At 51.8% G+C, this 16,340-nt stretch overlaps 1 protein-coding gene across 1 annotated transcript in view; it reads right to left on the reverse strand.

Moving 5' to 3' along the window:
* Window positions 1–16,340, reverse strand: part of LOC149338353 (putative aminopeptidase PLBD2) — a 97,238-nt gene that overhangs the window by 59,180 nt on the left and 21,718 nt on the right. Inside the window, exon 3 of the mRNA XM_089550733.1 lies at window positions 742–854. Within this exon, the coding sequence (XP_089406859.1) occupies window positions 742–854 (113 nt within the window). The remainder of the gene's footprint in view (window positions 1–741; window positions 855–16,340) is intronic.

Below are 16,340 nucleotides of genomic sequence, written 5' to 3' on the forward strand. Positions count from 1 at the left end.
TGCGGATTGCACTTTTCTGTATATGTGAAAGTTTATTAATATTTCCGAGTGTAGTAGTTGCCCAGACAAGCGCGCCATAATTCGTGACTAATTCATGACATAATTCATGATAGTCATAACGTTAACAGTCTGGAAGCGGGAAGGATGTGTGAGGGAACAAAGGCGGGTTAGTGACATCCTATCCGAAGTCAAGACGAAGAAACGGGCTTTGGACAAGGCATGGAATGCGAAGGTAAGATAACCGCTAGTCCTTAAAGGTAACGGAGTGGATTCCAAGAGAAGGCCGGCGTGGCAGGGGGCAGAGAAAGCTAGGTGGGCGGATGAGATTAAAAAAGTTTGTCGGGGTAGGATGCCCCAGCTGTCACAGCACACGGTTAATTGGAGAGACATGGTAGAGGCCTTTGCCCTGCTGTGGGGGTAGTATAAGGCTGGTGGTGATGATGATGAGTGCGTATACTCTCAGCTCGTTTGACGCTCATTGTTCTGGTAGTCGTGATCGGCTTACTGCTGCTAAAATGCCCTCAAACCCGCAGGAAACGTTGTTGTCAATTTCTGTGCGTGCGTCATTCTAGCCATGCGACGCAAAGCATATTGGCAAAGCCTGAATACATAGATGCGTTGCTTCGCAGTAACATGAAGGGAATGGCTCATGGTTGTCCTGGTCGAAGCCTGTCTCCGTATTCGCAATGTTCGTACAAAGGGTGAGGTGTTCATGCGAAGAAAAAAAATGGGGTGGCTCACAAGACCATGCTGGCATCAGTTTTGTTGATGTCTCTCGGTGAAAACAAGGGCTGCTTGCCCCGTGCCCTAATGCCGGCGCTGATGGCGTACAGCTGCGTGAGGACCATGTCGACCTGCAAGCGAAACAAGTGATCAGTCGGTGACGAAAAGAAATATCCATAACAAACGACTACTCCCAGCTTTCGAGCTTCATTACACACTGGTTTCGGCACTGCTTGCAGCAAGACATGACCAGCGTGACCGTCTGTGCCCTGAGGGCTCGAAAACTGAACGCTGAACAGTGACAAATGTTCTTCAAGCTTTTAGAGGACGCACATTCATTCGAGTAAATGGGCCGATTGAACTGAATTCAATTTTTATTCACCAGACATTTTTGGATCGCTCCTTTGTGTCTGTGTTCTGTCCCGGTCCTTTCTTAGTCGTTTTGCGCTAAAAGCTTTTTACTCTACCATTTCTGGATGGTTTCTTGAATAAAAGCCGCTGACGCTTTTAGGCGGAGCAACTACCGGCAGGCCACTGCAGGCTAATCATTCTTCAGCATACCGACCGCCAGCCTGCAGCGGGGAGTGCCCAGTTATAATTTAAGGCCAACTCACGCGACGGACCGTTCGCCCGCGGGCCAGGCGTAACGTGATGTTTCACTCCAGTTCCGTGAAGCTGGCACCTGCCCACATAGGGGGACATGCGGCGCTCATGCCTAATACGCTTGTCGCAGCTCCTCCGTCTTCATCTTTGTGCGTGGCCTTAAGCGGGTTAGTCATGTCCACGGCCATTGGCCATGCTAGTTGGCCCATATGTAATATTGCTGGCCAGGCTTGAACCAGACGTCTTGAACCAGCTTGAACCAGAAGTGACGTCTGGCCCGTGGGCCATAGGTCCGTCATGTGAATCTATCCTTAGTTGTCCTTCAGCTCTCTACTTATGTCAGCGCAAAAAAAAAGGATGAGCAATTTCAAGGCACATAAGATGAGGTCCCTTTTTTTTGTACTGTTTTTCCATCAAAATGAAGCATTACCAACGAGCCCAACTTTTCGCTCGGCTTACGTTAACGCTTTGCGTAAGTTGGCGCCTTTACTGCTCAGTTGGCTGCCGACCGGGGTAATTGCTCCGTTACATCTCAAACTACAGATATTATCGATCGCGGATCTCCAAATGAGGAGACTGCATGTGAGTCACCGAGACAGCATGACGAAACCTGGACAGAAAAATCCTTCAGCGACATATGCAAGAGGCCAGGCCAGTGACCATGTTCGTAACTGATGACTTCAGGGAAGGCGGTATTGGCTAAGCCAGCAAAGACGGTCGGCAGGTTGCTACACTGAGGTAAAGAGATATTGGAGCGGAGCAGTTTGGCGTATTTTTTGTGACATATATGAAAGAACTAGCATACTAAGGCTGAGGCAGCGAGCGCCTAGCGTGCTTCAGAAACTGTCCTGCAGAGTTCTTCACTCTTCCAACACCAGCGAACTCTCCAGACGCGGGGGGGAGGGGGGGTCGATTTAAGAGGCCGCCATCCTTTTAGCTTTCCACTGCATGTGCGACATATCATACCTTGACACTCATTTCATCAAGACCGCAGAACAGCACAAACCAAGGAAAGTGCGACTATCGACAGCCTTCAGAACTAAGACAAACGACTCATACGACAATAAGAATATGGAGCAGCGGCGCTGTCTTCCAATCGGTAGACTTGCTTCTTGCTGTGGATAATCCTAGGTAACCTGCCTTGCGTACTCGAGGTTGTCCACATGAACCGACCGCGATTGATTAACACTTGCTTCCAAACCTTTGCGGTGGCCGCATGCGGTGCACATGGCCGGGGCTAGGTATAATCGAAATTTCATGACTGTCGCAACCACAGCCAGGTAATTCGGTTAGATTATGGAATAATTGACCTCATATCATGATGGTATGCCACCTGCATAAGCAACCACCTGCTCTGCGGCACACTGGCACAGCAGAGCTGGCAACAGTTGCATCTGTGTGTAAGATCGACAGAAAATTAATTAGGTTGGCGGATTGCATTAAAACGGTAAGGTGGTCGCCGCTGCCACAGGATGTGGCTAATTCGACAGATACAAGAGAGGCCTTTGTACTGCAGTAGCCGTAGTCAGGCTGACGGCGACGACTATAAAAATTCTGTAGCTTCACGTGCAGCTTTTGCCGACGTCTCCTAGAATAGGCACACTTGACGACAAATGATGAGATCTGCGCAGGTTGTTTATCTCTTCTGGGCGTGGAAGATGGCTTGTCACCTCTTTGTGCCAATTGTGCGGAGAAAAGGCGAAGAAGCAACACACAGAACACTTTAAAAAAATCTCTGCCTCTCCCGTAACCGAGAGTAGAGCAAGCATGAAATGTTTACGGACATAACACATTGGTTGTAGATGGTACTAGTCAAAATGTTGAAATGGGTCTAGTGTTCAACACACCACACCACAGACACGACGAGACGCAGGCCTGACAAGAATGTATATGCAGCGCGTTCGAAACTGTCTGAAGTGCATAGAAGCGAAAGCGTTTTCCGCACCACTGTGCATATTGATTGATTGTTTTATTGATAACAACTTTTATTTCCACCGATGTAAGAGGCCCCCTACTGCCCGTCCCTGGCACGCAGGCCTAGGGGACGGGGGACGGGACCACCGCGACTAAAGACTGGCGAAGATACATTGTCTCTTCGCGGCTTCTGCCGCCAGGCGGACAGCTCGTTTCTGGTCGGCGGGGACCTCTCTTAGCAGAAGGGCCTCACAGGCTGCTCTACTCTTAATATTGTCCTCAGCACCCGGGAATCCAGGGCACTGCCAAATTATATGACCGAGGGTCCCCCTCGCACCGCAGGTCTTACATTTGTCATCTTCTTTATCGTCTAACGTGATTTGAAATAACCAGATGGGGTTAACGAAATTTCCGGCCTGTAATCGTCGCCAGGCGATGGCCTCTGGATTGGTTAAGTTTGGATCTGGTGGTGGCCTTACACGCCTGCCTAACCTGTAGTGCACGGCGATTTCAGCGTACGTTTGCAAACGTTCGTCCATCCCCTGGGGGTCGGGTGGCTCTATAGTTACCCGGAAGTAGAGATCTCGGGCTAACATGCGGGCCGCCTCGTTACCGGGGACGGATGTGTGTGCTGGGACCCAAATTAAGGTGATCTTGCGATCAATTTTGGCTGCGGACAGAATTCGAGCCGTTTCTGGCGAGACCCTGCCCCTTCCGATGTTGCAGATTGCTGTTTTGCTGTCACTAAGAATCAAACTAGTCTTGGTTCCGGCGCAAGCAAGCGCTATTGCGACCTCCTCGGCCGTATCTATGTTTCTACTCCTAATGGAGGCGGCGGCGACTGGTGCACCTCAGCCGTCGACTACTGAGGCGACCGCCGCCCCCGACCTGCCACTCGCTGCGTCCACGTAGGCAACCTCATTTGCCCTGAAATTTCCGGCCCTTTTAACCAGCGCCTCCGCCCTTTTCTCCCGTCTTTCCCTGTGATGTTTTGAGTGCATGTTGCGGGGGAGAGGGGGAGCGATGATATTCTCGCGACATTGTGGCGGTAGGGCGACCTTGTCGTATATGCCCCTATCTACTTTTCGGCCGACCCACTCTAAGATGGTCCGGCCCGTATTCGTTGTACTCAGCCTTTCGAGCTGGGCGATTCGCACCACCTCGGCGAGTTCAATCCAAGTATTATGCACCCCCATTTCCAACAGGCGGTCTGTAGAGGGGGAGATAGGTACGCCCAGCACCCGCTTGACGCAACGCCGAATAATTGCGTCGATCTTCTCTCTCTCGTTTACCCTAATATCGAGGAATGGCGTGGCATAGCATACTCGGCTAATAATATACGCCTGCGTCACCATCAATAGGCTACTTTCTTTGAGGCCCCTGCCCTTAAGCGCGACCCTCCTGAAGATCCCTGTTACTTGCGCAGCGTAGTTACTGAGCTTTTTGATACTTCCTTCATTATAACCGTCCTCTTGGATAATAAGTCCGAGGATCCTGATGTGATTAACTTTCGGTAAAGCTTTGCCCTCTACCTTAATTTCAAAATTCTAGTCGCGCTTGCACCGGAGCGATTGTAAACAAAAAGTTCCGATTTCTGCGCCGAACACACAAGGCCCCTTTCGGCCGCGTAGGACACTACAGTGTCTGCCGCTGCCTGCAGCCGCTCTTCTATGCTACCGTCACTACCACTGTTCAACCATATGTTGATGTCATCTGCGTACAAGCTAAATTTTATGCCGTCTATATTCCTGAGTGCGGCGGGAAGGCCCCTCATTGCCACGTTAAATAAGAAGGGGGAGAGCACCGATCCCTGCGCCGTTCCCTTACTTCCCAGGTAAACCGTAGGGAATTCTAAGTCCTGAAATTTTTTGTTTTATCGTCCTGTGTGACAGGAAATCCTTAATGTAATTATACGTCCTTTCGCCGAAACCTATGTCCTGAAGCCCCGCAAGGACGGCCGCATGCTTAACATTGTCGAAGGCTTTGGTGAGATCTAAACCTAAAATCACCTTCGCGTCTTTGGATCTCGAATTTATGATGTCATGTTGCAAGCGAAGCATCACGTCGTGAGTACACAAGCCCGGCCGGAACCCGACCATCTCGTGCGGCCACAGGTCGTTCTGCTCCATGAACCGTGTCAGCCTAGCCTGGATGACGCGTTCCATAAGCTTTCCTACGCACGAGGTTAGGGAAATTGGTCTGAGATTTTCTAATGCGGGCGGTTTACCCGGCTTAGGGATTAGCACCACGTTTTCAGTTTTCCATTGCTGAGGGAGACGGCCGCCACTCCATACCTCCTGCATGTATTTCGTGATCGCCGTTATGGACATGTCGTCCAGATTCCTTAATAATTTGTTCGTAACCCCGTCTGGGCCGGGGGCTGATCGCGTCTTTAAAGTCAAAATTTCGGCCCTAACCTCCGCCTCTGTTATGGGCGCATCGAGAGTCTCGTTAGGAGGGCCCTTGTACTGTGGGAGGGGAGGGATTCTGTGTCGCCGATGTAGGTGTTCACTAATTTTGCCACGAGCTCCGCTTCCGTCCCCTCGAACGCCTGCCTGGCCTTCGCCAATCTAGTGCCCGATTGTGTTTTTGAGCTATCAGGGTCCAGGAGATATCGCAGCAGGCCCCACGTCTTGGAAAGGCTCATATTGCCTTCCATTTCATCGCATCCACTACACCAGTTTTGCTCAGAAAGTTTAATTGCGTACTCGTCAATTTCCTTATTATGTCTGGCTATTCTTCGCCTCAAATTTCTGTTCCATCTCTGTGTGCGGAGACACTTTTCCATGCCTCGTTTAGCTTCCCACATGTGCAAGAGTTTGCTGTCGGCGGTCGCCGGTGCGTCTTCTCCCTGCAGCGGCGACCCTAGTCGACGACTACGCGGCCTACTGCGGACTCCAGTGCGCCCCATCTAAATTAGAATTTGTGCACATACGTCCCTCCCCTCGGGACACAACTCCGCTTTGCATCAGTCTCCCCTCGGGACCGATCCGGGAGTCCAAGGAGATCCGCGTCCTTGGTCTCTTCATACACCATCAACGCAGGGTCGACACTACCCTAGCCAAACTTCGCACTTTGGGAGACCAGGTGGGCCGCATGGTCCACCGGGTCTCCAACAAGCGGGGCGGATTACGAAGCAAGGATGCACTGCGGCTTGTCCATGCTTTCGTAACGAGTAGAATCCTCTACTTAACCCCCTACTTGCACCTGCGCAAACATGATGATGACCAACTGGAGGTCATCCACCGGATAGTCATCAAGCGGGCTCTCGACCTCCCGGTCACCACGTCCAACCAGCGACTTCTGGCCTTGGGCGTGGTAAACACATTCCGGGAGCTTCGAGAAGCCCACTTAGTCCACCAATACACGCGTCTTGCACAGACCACGTCCGGTCGCCGCCTCTTGGACCGGCTACGCATCAAACATAACTACCATATAGAGGAAAGGGAGAGAGTGCCAGAACCCTGGAGACGCGCCCTCCGAGTCCGACCCCTTCCCCGCAATATGCCCAGAGAAGACCATAGCGGTCGTCACCAGGCGCGCGCGGAAGCGTTGGCGCGATATACGGTAACCAACAGCATGTGTATTACGTGGACGTTGCCGGCCCACACCACGGGGTGTGGTACACGGCCGCAGTCGTACACAACACAAACACAGTTAACGGGCTCACTTTCAAAGCCTACAGCGCAACACACGCGGAGGAGACTGTCATTGCTCTGGCTCTCACTACTCCCAAATCGAAACACATCATCATCATTCTCACCTGGTGTATTGCAACCTAGTGTGGGGTACATGCAACAAAACTGATTCATACAAATTGCTTTCTCTCCAGAAAAGAGCTCTACGTTTATTAAGTTCAAGTTCATCTGTTGAAACAAATCTTTTCGAAACATTTCATGTTCGCAATTTCTTTCATTCATACAATTTTAGTTTGGCTCTTCATATTTTTTATAAAGTCAAGCATGACTTTAGCTCTTTTTCTAACACTTATAATTCAAGAAACGTTGCGTATGGTCTACGTTCCGTTGCCCTATCTACTGCAAGACCCAGAACAAATTATGGTAAACAAACAACCGATTATCAAATTATAACATTGTGTAATACCTACCAGTCTCTTATTCAGATTGCTTTAGAAAGTTATAGTGTGTCTGTATTCAAGAAAAAACTGACGATTCTTTTCTCGCCCGGTTAAATTTCAGCTAATTCTGTATACTTAGTTGTTTTTTTTTTAGTGTGTGTTTGTGTTCTGCTTTTTTTTTAATGTGCATATTATGAAATGTTTTGTTTATTGTTAATTGATATTTATTATTGTCTATCATTAACTATTTCTATTGTGATCATGTTTGCTCATTGTTTTTTTATCTCATGCCCATTCGGCCCCCGTTTCCATGATGTGTGATCGGGGTGTAGGCCTTGTCAGGAGGCATGCTTGGTCTACCTCCTTTAGCCTCACCTCGAGGGCATATTGTATATAATATGGCCAAATAAACCTACTACCTACTACCTACCGACTTGCGAGGGACCTGTCGGAACTATGAGTTGGGCTGGGCTCCCCCGCTTGCCTGGCGCATATTGGAATATATAGCTGCCGATGCGAAGATCCAACTCCACGCAACCTTATTTTGGCCCCCGGTCACCAGGGCCTCCAGGGAAACGAACAGGCCGATCAGGCCGCCCGCGCACTCTCTCCCCGGGCTATCTCCCTGTCCTTGGACGCCTACTCCCAATCAGACAATCTGGCCCTTACATTCAAACACATCACCGATTACTACAAGGAGGAGCACCGACGCTACCATGCCCCTTGTAAGGGACTGTATCGCGCTGACGAGCGCCTCCTCATCAAAATTCTTACTAACACTGTACTGTGCCCGGCGGTACTTAAACATTTCAACGCATCCTTTGATGGCGCGTGCCAGTTCTGTGGGGAGGTGGCTGACACCTTCCACATGGTTTGGGCGTGTCAATCAAACCCATCTATCCCCCCCAACCCCAACCCCACCAGAGAGGACTGGGAGGCGGCCCTGCTCGGCTGTCAGGACCTAAAGACCCAAAAGGCCTTGGTTCACCGGACGCGGGCGGCGTTGCTTGCCAATGGGGCCCCGGAATAGGGACTCCACCTAGTATTGTTAGGGGAAAGGGCCAATAGGGCCAACCCCAATCACCTCTCTGTAAATATTTATTGCACTATAAATGTTTTTCACCACCACCACCTCCTGTAGGGTCGTGGTAGCGTCCTTAACTTAGCGCATGAGGGCTTCCACCCATTCGTCGATATCCTGGATGTTCTGCTCTACGTCGGAGCTTTCTCTGAGTTGTCTGAATTTATCCCATTGAGTTACACTGGGTTTTCTGCTGCTTCTTACTTTGGCTCCCCGTTTAAGGGTTACTGCGAGGACGTAGTGATCGCTCCCAAAGTTGATATCGGTGTTTCTCCAGCTAATCTCTGCAACGTTTCTGGTGAAGGTTAGATCTGGGGTAGTGTCGACGCTTACGCTGTTTCCCACCCTGGTCGGACAGCCCGGGTCCGTTTGCAGTGTGAGGCCCAATTCGTGAAAGTCTTCCCACAGCTGGCTTCCCTTCGGGTCGTGCACTTTGCATATGTGACACTGGTGACGTCACCACTGAATTACTTCACACATAACTGATGACGAAGTAATGATAAATTACAAATTATTGAATAGTCACTGATTAATGACTAAATGCTAATTAACTGCTAATTAATGACGCTTAAGCTTCGCTTTTAGGAGTGTAACGCGACAGCTTGTTGTAGCGCTGTCAGGCAGTCCACGGAACGCCACCATCCGCTCGGCGCGATGCTTTGCCCTTTGAACGCGACGCTTTTTGAGGAAAGGAAATTACACAGTAATTCTCTGTCATCTCGGTGGACACCCGAACCGCACCGTACGGGAAGGGAGGAATGCAACCACCCGTTCGGCGCGAAGCTACCGGCGCTTGTACGCCGGGCTTGTAGGAGGGCTTAGAGAGTCTCGTTAAATCTCGAACGGTGCCCGGATGTTCTCGTTTCAGTGCCCGGATGTTGGCTCTCGATCTCGGCGTGACGTCACCACACTGCCGACAACGGGAGCTAAAAGCATTTCATGCTTAAAACGCGTGCATATTAGGCGCACAACCCAAGCAGTCGCCGTAAGCCTTTTTTCAGTCGGTGTCGTGAACGCGGCTACTGGGCTATCCTTCCGAGGTTGGGAATAGTAGCTTGAATGGTACCGACGAGCCCCATTTTCCAAGAAGCTCTTAGCACCCCTCATCGGCGCGCCGAGGGTGACCTTGGCGTCAGAACGGGGGAGTACATGAAGGCAAACCTAAGCGAACTTTGGCGAAGATTTCAGTCCGCCTGCTGCTACTTGTTGGGCGGCCGCTGGAGCAGCGCATGTGTCAACCACAGCGTCTTCGTGGTCCCGTTGTGGCGAAGCTATCGCATGGAGCGAAGGAGCCTAAGTATTGCCCTGCAGCCTGAAAGACGCTAGCGTAGTCCTGGTGGCTATTGATAAGCTAGACGACAAGGCCTCGTGAGTTGTCGTCATTACGTACAGCACGCCAACCCAAGACGACGATGATGATGTCGCCATACCTTTTTTTACAGGTAAGCAGTATACATGTGCTCAAGCCCTGCAGAAAAGAAAAAAGGACAAAAGAAGAAGAAAAAATTTGCCGACGATTACTTTACTTCCTAATGCGAAATTTGAGCTCAGTTCATCAGTTGGCCGCCGCGGTGGCTCAGTGGATATGGTGCTCGGCTGCTGACCCGAAAGACGCGGGTTCGATCCCGGCCACGGCGGTTGAATTTCTTTGGAGGAGAAATTCTAGAGGCCCGCGTACTGTGCGATGTCAGTGCACGTAAAAGAGCCCCAGGTGGTCGAAATTTCCGGAGCCCTCCACTACGGCGTCTCTCATAGCCTGAGTCGCTTTGGGACGTTAAAACCCCATAAACCATAAACCAAACCAGGCCATCAGCTGTTTCAGCTTTTCGATAGATTGAGGCAAGGAATTCGAGCAATACATGTGTGTACAATTACAGACAACTTGTTAATTTTCACACATATTCCTTCTTCAAGAAACACTCCACTAAAGGCCCATCTCCATGGGCGCATCCGAGGCGCACGAGCGCAGCGCCTACGCGCACCAGCGTACGCCGGAGCCGGTCTGCGCATGCGCGACGCGCAGACGCGAGCTGGCGCTGGCGCTTGGCAAATATCTATGACAGATATTCGCGCCTCGCTCGCGCCTCGCTGGCGCCGGCGCCGGAAGTGGCCGCTGGTTTGCGGTCGGTGTAACCAATCAGAGAACGCAGTTCTCTCGGCATCTGGTACAGCCCTTCACGCCGTTTGCTTCGCCGAGCCACGCCGAACCGAGCTGAACGCGGTAGCAGCGACAGGCCATCGAGTTGTATATGTTTTCCGACATCTTGTCGCGGTGCGGCGCCGGGCGCGTAAGCGCTGCGCTGGTGCGCCTCGGATGTGTCCATGGAGATGGGCCTTAACAGTTCTTGATTGTCGTGAAGGAAGCTTTGTGGACGGATAAATAGATGGATATTTGCTCCAGTTGCTGCACCAATGCCTGGTTCTCAGAAACGAGGTCTGCGCAAGTATTTCGCGAGGTTGTCACAGCTGTGGGAGGAGGAGGAGCAACAAAACATTTATTTCTATTTACAGGAAAAGGTCGATGGGGCGAGCCGGAAGGGCCCGCCCCTTATAAACACTAGGAGGGATCCCTAGTCCGGGATCCCTGTAGCTTCCGCAGCGGCCCGGGCTCTAGCTACCAATGCCTGTTGGGCATGAAGTTCGGAGCAGCCGCGCAGGGCAACTTCCCAGTCTTCTCGAGTGGGGTGGAGGTTGGGTGGGTAGGCAGGATTGGAAGGAACAGGATGTTATCCCGAATAAGTGGTAACAAATTCCCGCTTGTCTTTATATCTACACTAAAGTCCCCACCCACACTGGCAGGTGGCAGCATTTCTGGCACAACGTTGTCAATGCCAAAGCATGCAGCGCACATCTGTCACTACCGCCCTTGTAAAGGCCTCAAGAAGGCGGATGAGCGGCTCCTTCTCCGCCTTCTCACCAATACATTTCTGTGCCCGGCAGCACTAACACATTTTCACCCCTTCTTTAATGACAAGTGCCCGCACAGTAGTGCGGTGTCTTCTGACACCTATCACATGGTGTGGGCCTGCCCCTCCAACCCGGCTATTCCCCCCATCCCCAACTCAACCCGGGAGGGCTGGGAGGTGGCCCTGCTCGGCTGCCACGACTTACAGGCCCAACAAGCTTTAGTCGGGCGCGCCCGGGCGGCGGCCACCGCCACTGGGGTCCCATACTAGGGACCTCCACCTAGTGTTTATAATGATCAGACCCTTAAGGGCTGATCCAAACATCCTCCTGTCCCTTTTAATAAATGTTTTCACCACCACCCACTACCGCCATATAGCTTAAAGCACGATTGAGGTGTCCACTGTTACAAGAGGGTAGTTATGCGCGTTGCCTCTGGTTCAGGTGTCCACCGAGGTGTGAGATATTGCGCATTTCCTTTCCTCAAAAACCAATTTACAAATTTTAGAGCGCAGCTCTTTGGCGTCCGTTCCTGGGTTTCGCGTCGTCGTCGGCGTCGGCCTCGTAACCAGCTCCGCCCCCAATGTCACGCTTTTCAATTGGTCGAAATGCTCGTGACGTCACAGTGCGCGAATTTCAAATGGGGCCAATTGTACTTTGGCTAGTAACCATGCAACCAATCAAAGGGATCGTATAGTGATGCTGCAACTAAGTTGGACTGAGTTTAGTTAATTGCTTAATTAATCAATTAGCCTAATTAATATAGAGGAGAATGAAGAGGTCAGAAGAAAAGAGAAGAAAGACGCGCGCCGCAGCGGCAACAGCGTCCGCGGAAGGAGACGCTGCTGAAAAAAACAGATAAGTACGAAGCCGCGTTCCCTCCACCACCACGCACTTCCCCACTCAGTAAGACGTTGCTCGTTTCATATACGTTGTGTCGAACATCCTAGACAGTTCCAACAATTGACAGGTTAATGACAGAACACGATGGATAGAAATAAATAATATAAATATGAAATAGCCTAATTAACCTTTCTAGTTAGACCGCATAAATCAATAAAACCGAGAACGAAATTGGTCGAGTTGGGGAATCGAACCAGGGTCTCCGGAGTGCGATACGAGCACGCTAGCCACTCCGTGATGCCAGCTGAATGGTTTGGAATGAACAAAGGCGCGTCTAGCTAATACGGCGTCTTCGTTCACTCCCATCTTCCCCCTTTCCCTTACGGCGAGGTGCTGGTGTCCACCCAGATATGCGAGAGAGATACATTTCCTTTCCTCAAAAAATAAATTTACCGTCCAGCAAGGCGTACCGCCGAATTGGCGATGGCGTTCTGTGGACTCCCTGGCAGCGTTGCAAGACGCTGTCGCGTTCCACTCTTACAGGCGAAGCTTAACATGTTAACCACACATCAGTAACACACGCAGACAGCCAATGGACGCGTCATTCGCTGGCAGCACTTGATTCATCATTCACAACCACATTCGTGACAGAATGCTGTACTAAGGCTTTCGCCTTGCACCACTTTAGTCGCCAAAGTGACTCCTAATTTTAGAGCGCAGCTCTTTGGCGTCCGTTCCTGGGTTTCGCGTCGTCGTCGTCGTCGGCCTCGTAACCAGCTCCGCCCCCCTTTCATCCCCCCAGCGCTAGCAGCGACCGACTGATGCCGCTGACGCCGCTAGAGAGTCAAGATAACGTGACTGCATAGAACACCGTCGCCGCCATGCAGAAAGAGGAGGAAAGGGTCCCCCCCCCCCTGTTCTTGTGTGGCGGATAGGGTGCTCTTCAGTTGCCGACGCGCCGGTTATTTCACGTAGGCCCCGGCACGTCGACGAATACGTGGCCACCTTCCCACGGCTAGACCTGGTTCTTAGCGCTGCGGAAGCGAGGGTATCATATTGGTTGTGTCGGCATCGGCGGCGTTGTCCCTGAAACCAACTCCGCAGCTGGGGTTGACTCACTATCGAAAAGGTGAAACAGCTTATTTGCTGCGCTCAAATTTCGCATTAGGAAGTAACGTAATCGTCGGTAATTTTTTCCCTCTGCTTTCCAAGCCCCTGCTCTATCGCTTTCGCAGCACTGGGAGACAGATACTGCGCATTTCATTTCCTAATAATTACTAAAGACACTGAAAATTTTACCGCAGACGCGCGCGCGTGCTCGTTCTACCGCTACTCTGTGATGTCACGGTTGCTATGCACAGCTGCGCCCCCCACTAGCGGGCCGGTTGCTAAGGAGGCGAAGAGGTTGCGCTTTTACTTTCTCCTTTCAAGGTCCCGCTTCATTCCTTTCTCAGCTTAATGGGTGTCCACTGCTGGTTACAAGGGACAACGGCGACGGCGACGCCGCGAAACGCTGAAACGGGCGCCTGAGACCTGCGCTCTAAAAGCTAGAAAAAAAGGGGGGGAGCTGTTAACGTACAACACAGAGAACATATATAAAGGGGGGGGGGGGGGGGGGGTAACTCGTTACACTCCCACTATTCACTGTTGTCGGTGTATCGTCGTCCACCACAAGGAGAGTCGTCGCTTCGTTGTCACCTCGGTGTTTGCTTCGTCCGCGAAGCAGAGCACCTGTGGCTGAGTGGCGCCCTCTCTTGGCTGCGCCGAGAGGCCAGCTATGTTGCGCTATGCAGTTTCCTCCTCATCACCACACACCCGGCACACTGTGCTAAGGAGGCTTGCATCGAAGCGCTGGCGGTGAACAAGGGTATTGCAGAGGAGGATGATATTACAGGAGATACACTAGGATCTCCTGTTTGGTGCTCCTGTGCACCTCACGCGCAGACTTCGCCTCCATTCACAGCGTCCACATGTCGCTCTCTATGTCGCGCGTTTGGATATCGACGGCTTGAGCCCACTTGCGCTGGCTAGTTTCGCTCACATTGTGGGCGAAAAAGCCGTATCGCTTGCCCCTATGCTGCAGTCGCTTGGGCCACCCGGTGCGCACACGGCCGAGGTGCACATAGTCATAGGCTTTCCTGACCCGACGGTGTGGCTGCATCAGGCGGAGTCTGCCGTCCTATGCCACCTTGCTACGCGCTTCGCCTGTCTCCAAGGTCGACCACACGAGGTTCCCCTCGACCTCTTCACTGACAACGTTGCCGTGACATCTGGGCAACGCCCTGCCCACTACTAGTTGAGTACGTTCGAACTATTCACGAGTCGGTGCGGTCAAGCATATGGCAGCACTTGCGAAAGTTAACGCGTGTACTTGCACCATCTTCCACAACTCCCGTATTTTGAGGAACCGGGAGCGCCCCCAGAGGCATCGTCTGCGAAGTATATTCCGGCCCGTGCTGAGGCCTGTCGCAGGTGGACTCCGAGCGAAGCTATGCAGTCCGGTCCTCCCCAAACTATACACCCAGGCATCCGCAGCTGGAAGTCACTGACCGCAACTCACTGCCTGGCAGCTTCGTTGGGTCCTCGTTGCTGCCAGAGCCCGCGAAGCATATCCCGGCCGGCTTCTTGGCATTAAATTTGAGCTAGAGCTCCGTAATGCCACCTGCACAAAATGTGAAGAGTGCCTGCAGCTCTGGCGCTGTGTATGCCGTGAGTACGATGTCGTCTGCAAATGGCAGAGCAGGCAGACTTGTCGTCTCCCTGAACTCTTAATTGATGAAGTCCAGGGTGAAGCCTAGCTTTTGCTGTAGCAGCTTACGCTCCACAGGGGCTTCAATAACATGTAGAGCAGGAGAGACATTGAACAGCTTTGTTTCAGCCTCTTCTGCACTGGCGCCTCCTGCGACACGGCCCCGCAGATGTAGGTCTTGGCTTTGTTATTGACGCAGAGGCTACGGATGGTGCTCAGCGACATTTCTGGCATCTCAAGTGCCTTCAGATATCTCAAGGGCTTGTCATGCTGTAGGCTATCGTAAGACTTCGAGACATCCAAGAACGAGCAAAAAAGGCCGCGTTCTTTCTTCTCAATGCACTGGGTGAGCACGAGGAGATTACATTCACGCCGTCGATCTCTCCGAAAGCCATTCTGGAGATCAGTTAGATGGTCGTTATTTTCAATACAAGCGCACACTGATACCTTGATCGCTTGAGCTAGGGCTTTGGAGATGACGCTAGTAACCGTCACAGGGGACCGTCAAGGAATAGGTCTCTGTCTGCTCCCCATTTTGGCACAAGGTCCGTCAAGAGGCATCGCTGGTTCTCCGATTTCGGTTCAGTCGCTTCGTCGCGGATTTTCCCAATCAAGGACAAAACGTATGCCCTGAATTTCGCCCTTGCCCCTCTTCCTGCCGCCTGAGTGCCCCGCAGCCTTCGGCGATCAGTCTCCGCTATCTTCCGCTGAGTCAGCACGTGCATTTCGTGTTTTCGCCGAAGATATTCTAACCAATAATGGTGGGCATCCGCACTTCTGAGCAACTTCACAGAGTAGCCGTGCTGTCGATTCGCCAACATTAGAGCGTGTAGGGCGTCCCATCAAATTTTTCTTCGGATGCTCCCCCCTTGAGCTGACACACCTTTCATGTTTGCACATAATACGCCGGAGTTTGAGATGAACGCTTCATAGGTCTCCGATGCCTCACGTCTGGTGCTGCTTTCAACAACCTCCGAGACGCGTTCGTACGCTGGAGCGGGAACAACCTGGGAGCCTGCTGCTGTTCCCTTCTTGGCCGGCGCCATGGCGACGGGAGGAATTCCAGTTTGATCCTGTTATGGTAACTGCCTAAGCTGTAGTGACCCCCTCTGTCTAGTTACATTGTGCTCAGAGCAGTGCGTAGTCAATGAATTCGCGGCTCCCACGGGCGCACTTGGTGAAACAAGCTTACTAGCGCTTCAGCCAGTGAATTAAAAGCGCTAAGTAGCCCGTCGTTCTTCTCTAATTATGCACCAGGTGAAAGCACCATAGCAGTCTTCTCTCAAGCTAGCAACTTCAAAGAATTAGTCTTATGCCAACCCTTTTACTACAGTTCCACTGTGGTCTTCATACTCGTCTAGCTCCTGGATATGGCCGGTAAAATGTAGACCCAAGCGTTGATCGTCCTGTTCGGTGCAGTGGATTAGGCCGAGTTATCAGGGAGT

The sequence above is a fragment of the Amblyomma mixtum genome, chromosome 6 (assembly GCF_055824585.1).
Source record: "Amblyomma mixtum isolate Tamu chromosome 6, ASM5582458v1, whole genome shotgun sequence".
Classification (NCBI taxonomy): Eukaryota; Metazoa; Arthropoda; class Arachnida; order Ixodida; family Ixodidae; genus Amblyomma; species Amblyomma mixtum.